This window comes from Anabrus simplex, chromosome 3 (genome assembly GCF_040414725.1).
Source record: "Anabrus simplex isolate iqAnaSimp1 chromosome 3, ASM4041472v1, whole genome shotgun sequence".
NCBI classification, from domain to species: domain Eukaryota; kingdom Metazoa; phylum Arthropoda; class Insecta; order Orthoptera; family Tettigoniidae; genus Anabrus; species Anabrus simplex.
In genome coordinates this window covers 273771829-273786997 of record NC_090267.1, presented here as the reverse complement: position 1 = coordinate 273786997, position 15169 = coordinate 273771829, and the positions used below count along the sequence as shown (strand labels likewise).

The 15169-nt window shown below is 38.2% G+C and overlaps 1 protein-coding gene across 6 annotated transcripts in view; it reads left to right on the top strand.

Moving 5' to 3' along the window:
• ZnT63C (zinc transporter 63C) overlaps positions 1-15169 on the top strand; it is a 482994-nt gene that overhangs the window by 257073 nt on the left and 210752 nt on the right. For all 6 annotated transcript variants that reach the window (XM_068226668.1, XM_067144352.2, XM_067144351.2 and 3 more), the window contains one exon: positions 3828-4014. In XM_068226668.1, the coding sequence (XP_068082769.1) occupies positions 3838-4014 (177 nt within the window). In that variant the 5' untranslated portion in view covers positions 3828-3837. The remainder of the gene's footprint in view (positions 1-3827; positions 4015-15169) is intronic.

Here is a 15169-nt window from a genome sequence, read left to right as displayed (position 1 = left end):
CGTTGCTGGATTTGTTTCATTCATTGTAGTAACTTTGGGAAGATCTGTTTTTGCGGGCTCACACCAAGTGATTGAGTTGGTGAATATTTTGCCATTGCAGGTGTACAGTTTTATTATATAGTTTTTTAATTAGGAATGTGTATATGTGTTGGGGTTGTTTGCGTGTGTTTTTAATGTGGAAACCTCAGTGGAGAGCCTCTTGAAAACTGCATACTGGTATGTTTCTAAATATTTTTATTTTTTTGCAGTGGGGATCGATCAATCAATCAATCAATACTGATCTGCATTTAGGGCAGTCGCCCAGGTGGCAGGTTGTTTCCTAGCCTTTTCTTAAATGATTTCAAAGAAATTAAAAATTTATTGAACCAACCCTTGGTAAGTTATTCCAATCCCTAACTCCCCTTCCTATAAACGAATATTTACCCCAATTTGTCCTCTTGAATTCTAACTTTATCTTCATATTGTAATCTTTCCTACTTTTAAAGACACCACTCAAACTTATTCGTCTATCAATGTCATTCCACGCCATCTCTCCGCTGACAGCTCAGAACTTGCCACTTGATACCAGTATAAATGGTTCGTTGTTGGACATTATAAATTTTCCAGCTAACTCATTCTTGATTGCCAGCGTTTTGCCCCTGTTTGCTAGCGCTCATCAGTTGGTACCTAGCACACCCATCAAGACACATGGCTAGTGCATACCATGGAGGCCACTGCGTAGGCTACTTGTAGCCACCGGCAGTGCCAGTGCACTATGAGAGACTTTGTCTCATTACCAAAAATTGATGCCTGCTTGGCCATCAGATGATATAGATGTCGATTCCCATAGGGAACCTGAAATATTTGTCCTGAATGAGTAAATTTATAATACCGATATAAATGGTCCGTTATTGGACATTATAAATTTTCCAGCTAACTCATTCCTGGTTGCCAGCGTTTCGCCCCCGTGTGCTTTTACTTGAGTGTAGTGCCACTGTTCGGTACACAATAGATTTGTGAATAGTAGCGACAATGTGTGAATCAGGGTGAGTTTTACAGTACCCGTGATTAGTACCACTCTGTGAGCGACACCATGGGTCTGCCTTGCCTATGATTAGTACCCACTATGTGAGGAACACCACGGGATAGCACGAGTCCCTGTGATTAGTACACATATGTGACGAACACCATAGGTTTGCGTTGCCTGTAAATGGCGCCGGAATGTGGGAAACACCATAGGTCTGTGTTACATGTGCGGATTACATTACCTGTGAGGAGTACCATAATGTGTGGAATACCGTGAGTCTACGCTACTTGTGATTAGTACCACAACATGACAAATATCATGGTTCTACTTTCCTAGCGATAAGTACCATTATGAGGGGCCTATGACCTGGATTTTGGAATCCTTCAAATTACAAGGATCACAATTGTGATTTAGAAACAGTCCCTCGGTCAGTAATATTATTGTTTAACGCTAGTTTCTGGAAATGTGGGGCATTACAGGTCGGATCCACTGATTGTTTTAAATTCATATCCATCCATTCGTTCTTCGTCTTCGTGTTTTGAATTCTGGCCAGTGGATCATTTTGGACTTCTAAATTGTCATTACATTTTGTCTCATTTCGTATCATTAGACCCCTTTAAACAAGAATCATCATCATCATCATCATCATCAGAGAACTGTATATGGTACTGCCAAATTATAACTTAAAAATCCTTAAGAATAAATTTCCATTTAAATTACAAATTTATTTTCTTACTCCCACTTCATAGCTTAATACTACTGGAAACATTATCGTCTCTAATTGTTTTTTTGTTTTTTTGTATTAGATAGTAATTAATGTTATTGGTTTTACGTCCCACTAACTACTTTTGTGGTTTTCGGAGACATGCCGGTAAATCTACCGATACAGGGCTGACGTATTTGAGCACCTTCAAATACCACCGGACTGAATTAGGATCTAACCTGCCAACTTGGGCTCAGAAAACCAGTACCTTAACCGCCTGAGCCACTCGGCCTTGTGTATGAGACAGTTGCATGATGCATGCTAAGCGTTAATGCCAATTAGTCCAACAATAGAAATAGAAAGTTAAGATATAGGAACATTGTCACTTAAGTTAATGTTGTTCATTTTCAGATACCTCTCCACATAATGTAGATTAGTGCAAAACTACAGAGATTGCTCTGAACTGAGTGCAGAAGACTGTATCAATGCAGCATTTGTACAACACCCTCTGAACAGCGACCAGCAATAATTTACTTCGGATCTGTGTATTATAATGGTGGAAGACCACTGCAATTGTGGGAGACATTATCCCACTGCAAATACTGGGGCATCTAGCACTTAAAGATTTAAAAAAGAAGTACACAGACAAAATCATACTACATGCATCAATGCTCCAGAAAGCTCTGTCATGCCCATCGGTTCAATCACATCTGGCGTTCCAGGAGGCAAATTTTAGCAAGCTGCCGGAAGAACTCCCACCGGCCGGAATTCCGGTACCTCGTCATCTCCGAAAAGTGTAAAAGTAGTTAGTGGGACAGAGTTGGAGAAGAGTGGCATGACTCTTTTGTAGTCTGTTAGGATTGTAGAAGAATTTAGGGGAAGGTAGCCGCAGTCAGGGAAATAGGGTCCTGCAATGAAATTCAGAGTAGAAAGAGGTAGCAAATGTAGCCAATGTGCTACAAGGTGATGTAGGTGAAGCAAGATGAAGCCAGATGAAGCCAGATGAACAGACTTCATTGAAGTTGTGTCCCATCACTTCATGTGATGTTGAGAGACCATATTTATATAAACATTCTTCATGATATTAGAACACGATTGTTACCTGAAAATATAGAAAAGTTGCTAGTTGTAAATTCCTTCCATAGTCGGTGAGTGTACATTAAATTATAAAACTTTTTCATGCCTATTTGATTACCTGTTTTACGCAGCGGTGCCTACTGTATTTGACCTATTTTTAGTTCCTATATGTCTGCCTGTTTTAACTGTTTTTAGTGCCTATAAATCCCACCCCTAATTATTATTATTATTATTATTATTATTATTATTATTATTATTATTTTCTTTCGTTTAAGACCATTAAAGACCACATTAAATAACTGTTACACATTTATGGAAGTCTTTTATGCAGCCCAGAATCGCTGCCGTCTCTCCATTGTCTAACCACTGTCCTGCATTTGTTCTTCATGGAAGCCCTTGAAGATCTTGATTTGTAATGGGTACAATGCTCTATTTGAGATGTCCTCTAGTCTTAGTCCAGGCTTGTTGACATTCTTCCTGACCTCCTGGAAGCACTTGTCAGAAACTTTAGGTCTATTGTCAAGTATGTGAAAGATTTGTTTTGTCAGTCGCTTTCCATTCATCATCATCATCATCATCATCATCATCTTGGATGTATTCTACTGCCTCCCACCCATTGGGGTTTAGACCTGAGAAGGAGCTGCTGGAACTAATAATATCACATTACCTGACTTGTTAGTAGTGGTTATCTGCTGCAGTTGATCAAAGACTGGGCCATCAGCAGCAGGTACAGCAGCTAGTTTCTGTAATATGTTACAAGATTCCTATAGTATGATTTTCTCAAATTCATATTGTTTCTATGTGATGCTATGTTTGTTTCATCGTTAATTTTTGCACACAATTTATTTTATTTCTCTGTGAACATGGTGAGGTATATATTTTTCTCTTTTGCTCGTAAGAACTGAAAAATTTTGAAGTGGATAATTGGCATGAATGGTAAGAATTTATTAGCAAAGCAAGATTTACATGTAACTGGTATATTGGTCTTGAAATTTAATATGGCTGTTCTGTAATTTGAGAGTACTTTGCTCAATTTTTCAGGAGCTGAAAAATGGGGCGTTACACTGGAAAGAAATGTCGACTCATCTCGATGTTCTGGCTTACTGCATTCTTCTTCCTTGTGGAGATTGTTGTGGGCTACATCACCAATTCAATGGCTCTGGTAGCTGATAGTTTCCACATGTTAAGTGATGTTGCTGCATTAGTGGTTGCATTCTTATCTGTTAAGGTGAGGTACACTTTATTTCATGTAAGAGAGTACAATTTTTATCTGCTCTGTGTCATATTTCAAATGTGGTAGTGTAACGAGTATTTGTATAATTTGTATTTTTGTTCTTCATGTATCAAGGCAATTTCGGTCTTGTATATGTACACTGATGAGCTGTTGCCACCCTGACCCAGGAACATTTAGCGTGCTCGGAGTGTGGAGAATAACTCACGATATGATGGTAGCATGGTATGTATATAGGGCATGCCTACAAGCATGCTGTTAGTGTCTCTGGTGTCAGAATAATAAATGCGGCCAATCTCTCCATCCAGGATTATACGGGAAGCTGTGGAAATACGTACAAATCGTAATAATTTCAATAGGGACACTGGCTGTCAATTAATACCTGGTTGCCAGCCATTAAGGCCCTGGCTATCAATTAAGTAATACCTGGTTGCCAGCCATTAAGGATTTACGTAGGTAGTTCCCTTCCCTGTCCCTTCACTATTGTTATTTCATTTCAGTGTTTTCCAAATTCGTATGTTCCCAATTGCCAGATGTTTAATTCCGGGCTTTTGTCAATGTCATACCCCTGTCAATGTCATGTTGTGTACACCTGTTATGTGACCCTCTTAGACTGATTCTGATGGTTCCGTCAGCTTCCGCTTCGAACGCTAGCGCTGTACCGTGTCTGGGGAGCCACCTGGTGACAAATGAACGTACCATTTCCACTTCTATTATAACAACTAAATTCAAAGCTCATTGTCTGAGAAGCCTTTCTCATGGACAGTCAGGATTTTCTTCTGATGACGCAGAATAAAGTTCTCTGCGAAACGTAAAGAATTTCACCTTATTTTCTTGACACGGCGTAAGCCCAAAAGCATATATCATGTCTATAACTAGGGGCTGTGAAAGCATCACTGGCAACATTCAAATTTTCCTTTGAACCAACTGAGGACCGAAGTTATTAGCATGCACTTTAACTCTAATTTGATGTAACTAATACGTATGGTATGTGTATTTGATTTTATTATGCCTAGCCTCCCCCATCACGTGAATCCATGAGCTGCCACTGCCCAGAAGTGAATTTATTGATATAATGATACTTTTATGGGTGGGCAGGAGGCTCTTCGTCTTCCCAAACTACACCATGGAGCAGACTTCTAGGAAACAATACAAGTCGGAATAAAACTAAATGTGAAGGCCTACAATATTGAAAATTTGCCTCCAAGTCAGATAGATTTTTCCGCCGCCAGTGTAGTGAAATGAAATTTTCCGACTTATCGGGTACTCCTAGGAAACAGATAATAAAAAGGGCATAGATTTGCCCTGGGACTCTCCACTATTCAACACCCCCCCCGCCGAAAAAAGACGAAGCGTGTTCACGGATCACGGCTGTCTGCGGCTTGGTCATTCCAGCTCTGGAACTCTGGACCGTTCGATCGGCAGCGCAGTACTGTTCGTTAAAAGTGAGAAAATGCATGGTTTTTCATTTGATCGAGTATTTCATATTGCTTTTAATTGTGCCATTCCTTCTGACGTCATTGTAATGGCCTATGCTCATTTCACTTGGGAAAGCCACTAAGATAGTCTTTCTGAGGATGTAAAATATCAGGTGGAGAGTGAGTGTCTGTCAGTATAATGAAAACTCCCCAAACTGTTGCCTACCATTACAATTAAAATTCCCTAACCCAGTCTTCACATGATAAAAGACGTTTGGTGACTTCCCCGTCACGTTTCTAGGGTAATGTTAAGGACTATGCAATATAACACAATGTTGCTCACAAGGTGTACACTACCTAACCTAGAATTCTGTATACAATGTAGAATTCCGTAGCGAAGCATGGGTACATCAGCTAGTTCTAAATAATGGTAGCTTCTCAATTGAATTGTAAATCTAGTATATAGATTCATGAAATTCAATCAATCCTGAGTATAGGGAATACCATGTATGAAAACTCTAAATTATTATCAGCCATATGATATTATTAAGAAGATATTAGTGATTATCCATGCCAATAATTGCTTGCTACGTTTGCTATAATAACCTCATACAACCCAAGAGGAGGAAGCTATAATTGAAATCATCATTTCAGTGAAAATCATAGGTCTATATGGATTATTCGCTGCAATAACATCATTACTGCCTCAATACCTATCATTGATCCGGGTCTGCATCACTTAACTTATCCTTTATTTATTAATACTTAATTCCTTCCTCTTATATCTTTGCAGCATTATCATTATTCATCAATTCTATTCTTCATATCTCAATATTCTGTCATCTCGTACTTCCTTTCACATATTTCACCTCGTGTATCTACCACAACACATTTAAATATTTATCTTATTTAATTCACATTGATGCATAATTCATCTCACCTTTCACTAAATCAATCTCCGGATCAAAACCTATCTCTATTTTCTGCCAATACGTCTTCTATGTACATACATCCATATCTAACCTCATCTGACTTATCAATGGCACAAAATGATCTATCTTTACAAACCTGATGTCCTACATTTCATATGAATATGTATTACACTCTATTCTCAACATATTTTGTTCGGTTAATGGCATGATTTATTATAATTGACTGATATTGTAGGGATTGTACCATAATATTCATTGGTCACTTCCCTGTATAGATATAAACTTTGTTTATAATGAAGACTACCTATATCCTCCATAAACATGTCACACTGTTTCGATCACTCGCAAGAAAAGATTTGATATTGATAGCCTGCCGGGATTCGGGTTGGTTCTGCTACACCATCAGCTGCACTGGTCCTCCTTGATGTTCTGGGATCGGTCATTGGGAATCTCTCCTCTGGGAATTGAGCTCTCATCTGCCGTTTAAGTCGACTAGTTTCCTCCGGACGTCTTCCCCATTTTCATCTTGCAGGTCCATCCTGTCGGTCTCTTGCGCGTTTAAAGAATATAAATTCAAAGAAAAAAGTTAATGAAGACATCTCCCCAAATGCACAGCCTTCTTGTATCCCAGTAGTGTTAAATATATCTGCTTAGATAAATGTCTGTGCTTAAATTATAATACAGACTACCAAAATGTAGTTTACTTCAATAGTATTTGTTATATGAACACATTTTCTTAAGATACGATTCTTAAAGAAACCCTTTTCTTGCAAGTTATGCCTGTTCAATGCCTTCTTTCCCCCTTTTTTGTGAATTCAATTTCTCTCTCTTTCATATTCTGACGATATATTTTTGGTTTTTATATTATCCGGTCCCAAGTCCGGAATGAGAAAGGAGGACGGTTTGCTGGTCTGGCACCCAGCTGTAAAACTGCCAATGCCGAGTGTTGGGCGGCGGGAAATAACCTGACTCCTTAAGGGGGCCAATGGCTTTGGGCGAATGAGCCCCTTTAGGTGGGGTGAGGGTCCCCACAGTGGAGGAAATGCCACTGGAATCCATTATGCAGTGTCTGTTCTCCAGGTTAGGGGCAGCTGCAGAAGGCGTTTGTACTCCAGAGGAGTGGCCTCATTATCACCTCAGTGGATCACATTCAGAGTTGTAATTCGGAACCTAGTCTCACACAGGTGACACCTTGACAGTCAACCATGGAAAGTTTTTTAAGGAATACTCTCCCGACTGAACCAAGAGTTCTGAGAAGGCAGCATTCGGATACGGTGGGCTGCCACTTGAAAGATACCGTGAAGTCGGAGGCACAGAAATACCCCAGTACCACATACACGAATGAGACAAAGTCAAGAATCAAACCAAAGCAGATAATCTACTTCTCTACACAATATAAACTCACTCCTGCAAACCGGTAAACTAAAATTGATTACCGACATAATGGACCAACACAAAATTCTTATCATGGGATTACAAGAAATTAGAAACACTAACCAGGATGCCTTGGAATCTCAAGGGTACAGACTTTATAAAGGTATACCCGGGAAGAGAGTGATGAAGAATGTCCCACAATTTAGAACAGCATTTTTGGTCAGCCTTAAAATAATAAACTGAGTTCAAGAATTCAAATCACAGTCTCCACGACTCTCAACGCTAACCTTAAAGGCATCTAATAAAATCTATATTATAACAAATACCCATGCTCCCACTAATGATCAAAACAACTCTTCCGAAGACTATGAGGAAACAGACCCTAGATAACATCCCCAAACACATGTAAAATAGGCAACTTCAATACTAGAGTAAGCAGGGAAAGAAATACCGTGACATCATCGGAAAATGGCCAGCACACAAGAAAACAAATAAAGTGGTGAGTGACTAGTTGACCTGTGTAAAAACCGTAATTTAATTTCAAAATCTACACTTTTTAAGAGAAAACTTCAAAAACTATAACATGGAAACATCCTGACTACACTAAAGGAGAATGGCAACTGGATCACATCTGCATGGACTGAAACTTTCCTAAGTCGCTGACTAATTTTACAAATATTATAAAACTGAATTTAACTTGAAAAATATGAAATATCTGCATTTAAAATGGAAATTATGAAAATTAATATTCATTAAATAAAATACACACTCGTCGGACCTTGTACTCACACTTACTTGTTACCTGCTTACTTACACATACGTTATTTGAAGGGCGCCAGCTGCCACTCAGTGCAGCAGTAATAGAATGAGACTCTTGACTATCTCTAGGGTGTGGGGTAATAAGCTTACTTTTGACAACATACCATATAAGTTCTGGGAAAAGGAGATTGGTGTTCGGTTTCCCCATTAATTTTGAGGTTAAGATATTTTACTGTCAATGAAATAAAACTATGAATTCATTTGATAGAACAATATATATTCTTTAAATAATATATCCAAAAATAGTGAGTCTTGTTGCGATAAAACAGATGAGAATATGAAATTATGACATTGCAACTGAAAGAAACTAGGCATGAATTTAAATTCTTCTTGACCGGACATTTAACAATTTATATGAAATATTTCCCTCACTGATTCACTTGACTGTACCTTCAACACTTTGAGTGTAATTACGACATATTCCTTTGATCTGGTGTTTACTGTAGATGTGTCACGCCTAACTTGGTGATACATCCTTGTGACTGCTTTTTCTCCATATCATCTGACTTCTTTGTAAGTCAATATGGTATTACCTCTTGGCAGGTCCAGGGTTGTCCTCTCTGACTCCATGGTAAGCCTTGCGTCCGTGTCTTCAACTAAGTGACCAACTAACTTTTGGCCTCACTCTCTCAATGACCAATGATTAATGGCTCACTGAGTCTTCTTCATCTCTCGTTCACACTCGTTGACTGACCGACTGAGGCCTCTTCATCTAGTAGACTACTTCACTGTTCAGCTTCCGTTTAACTAATGACTGACGCTACAGTATGCATCCACCTTTTATAGACGTTGGTTGACACAGCTACGTAATCTCCAGAAATAACAATGACATACTCCCACAACACGGCAAATATTACATATAGTTGTGAAACCGCCGCCGGCTCGCTGGGTTTCTCAAAGAAAGTGAGCTCAGTGCAAACTAAATACGATGACGTAACCATGACGTGGCGATGACTTGGCAGAATCGCCAGTAGTGCAAAATATAACAATGTCATATCCAACATCTGATATATAACAATTCTCACTGTACATGTATTGAGTGTTATTTTCCACACACGTATATATGCATACATCTAAGTACAATCCTGCAGGTGACAAGCATTGCAAATTGAATTGAACAAGAATTATAACAAAATAATAGTAATCTCACAGATAAAATAATAATACGGACATAATAATAATAATAATAATAATAATAATAATAATAATAATAATAATAATAATAATAATATACATATTATCTTGTAACGGGATTTGAACCGTTACAGGACAACACCACCACAAAGAGATCTATAACGTCAAAGGCCTCGGAGGAATAGACACAGGTTCAGATCACTACATAGTTAAAATAAAAATTAAGCTCATTTCTGAGAGGAGACTACAAAAGCAAGCCCCTAAAACTAAAAGAAAGATAGATCTTACCCAGCTAATCAACAGTGAAAAATACCAAAAAGCAACTGAAAAAATAAAAATCACAGATAAACTTGAAGACAGTACACAACCTTAAATTGCAGAAGACCTGGCTCCAACTAAACCACGTAAGACACCAATGGTGGAACAGTGAATGTGATGAAACAGTGGAGAAAAGACATCAGGCATGGCTATTACATCAGTCTCAAAAATCAGAAATATCCTATCAAAATCTAGGAAAACAGAGAAAAGAAAACTACCCAAATCTTAAGAAGAATAAAAAGACAGCATCATACAGACACACTGCAATTAATTGAAGAAGAATTCAATAAAACTCAATCAAGGGACTACTACAAAACCTTCAGAAAACAGCTCCAAAAATATGAACCCCCGACCCTACTGATGAAGGATAAAAATGGAAAGCTGGCTCATAACAGTAAAGATAATGCAGAAATTCTGGCTAAGTATTTCAACAAGCTTGTAAATTGTGAGGAACCTACAGAACTCCTTCATTTGGACACCAACACACCAATAAAAACACCACCAGAAAACATCAATCCCCTCACAATAAAGGAAGTCTACCAAGCACTGAATAAATTAAAAAACTACAGAGTGCCAGGAGAAGATCAGACCTTTGTGGAAATCTGGAAATATGCAGGAAGATCAGCAATAGTTGCCCTCCATCAACAACTTGTCTCTATCTGGATTAAAGAAGAACTGCCAGAACACTGGACAGCAGCCCTCATCCACTCACTGCACAAAAAAGGAGACAAAACCGACCCTAATAACTGCAGGGGAATCTCACTCCTAGACATAACATACAAAATATATTCAATAATCATCCTTAATAGATAAGTTTACAACTTGAGAAAGAACTAGCAGAATATCAAGGTTTCAGACCCTGGAGGAGCTGTCCTGATCAGATCACGAGTCTTAAGTTTATAATGGACTATAACAGGAGAAGAAACAGAGATACGGTGATAACAGTTGTAGATTTCAAGAAAGCTTACGATTTCATCCATAGAGAATCTCTGTTTAAAATTTGAAGACTCCTTGGACTATACCCCAAATTAATAAACATGATAAAATTCTCACTAACACCAAATCAAAAGTGAAGTTTAGGGGTGAAACGTGAGTCATTTGAAATAAAAACTGGACTACGGCAAGGAGATAGGCTCTCACCACTATTATTTAATTGTGCTCTAGAAATGGTAATGAGGGAATGGTTTAGGAAATGTCCCCCAAAAATGAAAATTGGCTGAAAAATCAAAACAAATTGCCTGGGTTTCGCCGCAGATTAAACATTACCAGCAGTGGACATAAAAGAAGCAAAAACCCAGATATCAGAACTTCAAAACATTGCAAAAAAAGCCTCAAATTATCATTTGAAAAAACAAATTATGCCCCAAAAACCAATACAACTTAAAGAAGTTACCATAAATGGTAATAAAATCAAAATAGTAACTCAATTTAAATATCTTGGAGAAGTAATACCACATAACCTAAATGAAAAAATCTCAATCCAAACAAGAACAAATAGATTAGCTAAAGCACAAAAATTAACATGGGATGTCTACAAAAAGAAATGTTTATCAATAAATGCAAAAATAAGACAGTACAACACAGTTATAAAACTGGAAGCTACATATGCATCAGAAACACTTTTTCACCTGAATAAACAATCGGACTGACAGACTTCAGAAAATTGAAAGGAGGTTTGGAAGAACCTGCATCAACAAAAAATACCAGAAAGGTGAACGGTGGCACATAATACCTAACAAAGTTGTGTACAAAGAGCTAGAACCCATTACAGATACTGTGCGTAAGAGGAGACTGGGATTCTTTGGACTTCAAGACTTTTGAAACAATTAGTACAACACAATCTCGTCTCAAAATATACCACAACAGGATGTAAATGGATCAGAGAAGTAAGAGAGGATCTGAAGGAAATAGGTCTTACAACAGAAGATACCACAAATAAGATAAAATTGAATACAAAACTCAAGAATACAAACCTCCACTTTACCCTTACACGAAACAAACCAACAACATGCATATTTTCAACCGAGGAAAGGGCACGAAGATCAGAGTGTCTGTAGAAATACTGGGAGGACCGCAAAGTCCGTACAATCCCTTCAAAGAGACCTGAACGATGGACTGACTAAAGTGATTCTATGCGGTCAAAAAAGAAGATAAATTATACATCTATTATATATATAGGCACACGTTGTCGCTCTTATTTCTATTTATTCCAGATATTTCAACACTTAACTTTAAAAATAGCTCTTCTTTCCTTGAAAATGCATTTGCTGATTTTTCTTGTCAGTCTTAAATTCAATTCTTTCTTGTTCTCAGTGTTGGCACTAATAATTTTAATGATACATTTGTCTCCTTCAGGGCCACTATGATTTGGATTGTATCTGTATTGTATAACTTCATATTTCTCTGACTTTAAAAAAAAAACTTTTAATGCATACCATTTAATTTTATTTCATTTGCGGTAATTGTAAGCACCTTGACTTTGTGCATTAGCAATCAGGTCAATGGAACGGAACACTACAGTGGTATTAACCAAACCCACTTCTTTGGAGTGTTTTGTCATCTCTCCGGAATCTTGACTTAAGAACAACAAATACGTAGTTTACAAGTTCATTGAATGAGGATTTGCATTACTTCTTGTGAACATACAACAATGCTTTTGCAATGTGACGAGAAAACAGTTGGGCTGCTAGTGTTACATTTACCGAGCAAGTGGCCGTGCAGTTAGGTTGCGCAGCTGTGAGCATGCATTCGGGAGGCAGTGGGTTCGATCTCCGCTGTCGGCAGCACTGAAGATGGTTTTCTGTGGTTTCCCACTTTCATACCAGGCAAATGCTGGAGCTGTACCTTAATTAAGGCCACAGCCGCTTCCTTCTCACTCCTAGTCCTTTCTCATCTCACGTTCGCCAGAAGAGCTATCTGTGTCGGTGTGACGTAAAGCAAGTTGTAATTGTAGTCTTACGTTTTGCCAGTGTCATCCTGCTATATTTAAATGGTATTCCGTAAGGTAATAAGCTGTTAACAGTTCTCCCTTCTGGCATTTGAAAATTTCAGAAATTATTTCTGTTACCGTGATTCTGTGGTGGACAGAGATGAAAGAAGGTGCAGTCATGAATGGGTTGATATAAGACAATCAGAAGATTAATTTAAAACTTTAAAATTAGAGCTATATTTCATTCTCTGCTACTTTTGGTTTCTTTTCAGATGTTAAATTTTAACAAACAATTCACTAAGTGAAAACAAGATTTTAGATACAATAATGAGATATAGAAGTACCGCTAATACAATAATTGATAAGAGCCCCTTTGCTCCAGAAAAATTATGTAGGAGACTACTCTCCAAACATTACACCATTCCAGCCTTCAAAAGGCACCATTCAATATTTACATTAACATCTCTACATTAATAGAAAGTGCATCTATGCTCTATAAAATTTACACTTAGGAACCTATTTTTAGAAACGTCCAGGCCTATCAAAGGCACAACCTGCATTTTACAAATTCAAGCAGTATTCACTGTCTTATGTGTTCAACAGTATAACATCTTTGCATAAAAGGAATGAAATAGAGCTCAGCAGGGGTATTGAGTACCCATTCCACCAGGCCTTTGTGAAAAACAGCAGGTTAAGTTACTGGCCCAAAAATCAAAATTGTGAGGAGGCGGACACTTGCGCTCCTTGAAAATTGAAATGAAAAGTTTAAAATCCTATTTGGGCTTATGGCCCAAAGTTACAGGGGCTATGCCTATACTACGGAAGTGACTAGATGGAGAAAATATTTAAGTTACAAAGATTACAAACTGAAAAAGGTTATAAAATCATAGTTACCTCAAAATCAAGTAGATATGGAACATGAGAGTGTAGCTCACTCTCTATTCCCTGACTTAAGTTCCTTTGGTTTGTTTGAAATTTACATTAGAAGTTTGAAATTTATATTTTAGAAATTTAAAGTTACATTATTAAAGATTGGAAACCTTTCCCTCAAGCTAGCTTTCAAAAACTATCACTTAGTTAAACAAGGACTGCCATTACCTTGAGCTGATGGACTTCTCGACGATGGACGAGGCGCCCCCGCCTCCTTTATTAATACACACTCTGTTGACTGAAACGATCAATAAGGCAGTCTAGTCCAAAAATATTCCAGCTTCTATACCCAAGAGGAAGGTTCCAGAAAACTCTGGGCTAAGGCCCTACATGCCCCCAGTTTTGATTGGCTAATTAAATAAATACCAGGCACTGTTCGATTGGATGAAAAATAAATACACAAAATTTTCTATTGGCCAACATCTTAAGTTGGCGGGAAGAGGTAGAAGTGTTGTGAACTTGAACACACCTAAAACAAAGGATAATCAATTCAGTTTAGCAAACCTTAAAATACCAAATTACTTTACAATTTTAACAGTCAATCTTCACACCAGAGACATAACATAAGTTTATAGTAGAGACATCTGTAGGGAAATGTCCAAACTTCTTGTATTAGTTGTAAGCACCGCCGTCTCGATCCTCCTATACTGCCTGCTTTATGCGAGCCTTTTTGCGACTACGCTGCGACAAAATTTCTCTGCTTGATGGCAGACATAGACGCACAATGTTCTAAACTTATTCTAATGACGGCAGCCTACAAAACATTATGCAGTATGGTCATATGTTCACTAAAGCTCGTAAATTACGTCAGTAATATTAAATATTGGCAATATTACCTTTATGAAGTCTCAGTTGGCCTCTTCATGCACAATTTAATGATTTTCCTGGGCGAAGGCTTGGAGTGGTACAGTACTTTTTGTGTTCTTGCCAACGCAATATCAAATACCATAATGGAGGTCTTACGAACTTGGTTAGGATACTATCACTAGCAGTTTGCTGATGTTCTTTGCCCTCACACTGTAACAAAACATATTCTGAAAGGTTTTTCTATTTGTTTTACGTCGCACCGACACAGATAGGTCTATGGCGATGATGGGATAGGACAGGCCTAGGAATGGGAAGGAAGCGGCCGGGGCCGTAATTAACGCACAGCCGTAGCATTTGCCTGGTGTGAAAATGGGAAACCACGGAAAACCAATCTTCAGGGCTACCGACAGTGGGGTTCGAACCCACTATCTCAAGGAAGCAAGCTCACAGCTGTGCGCTCCTAACCGCACGGCCAACTCACCCGGTATTCT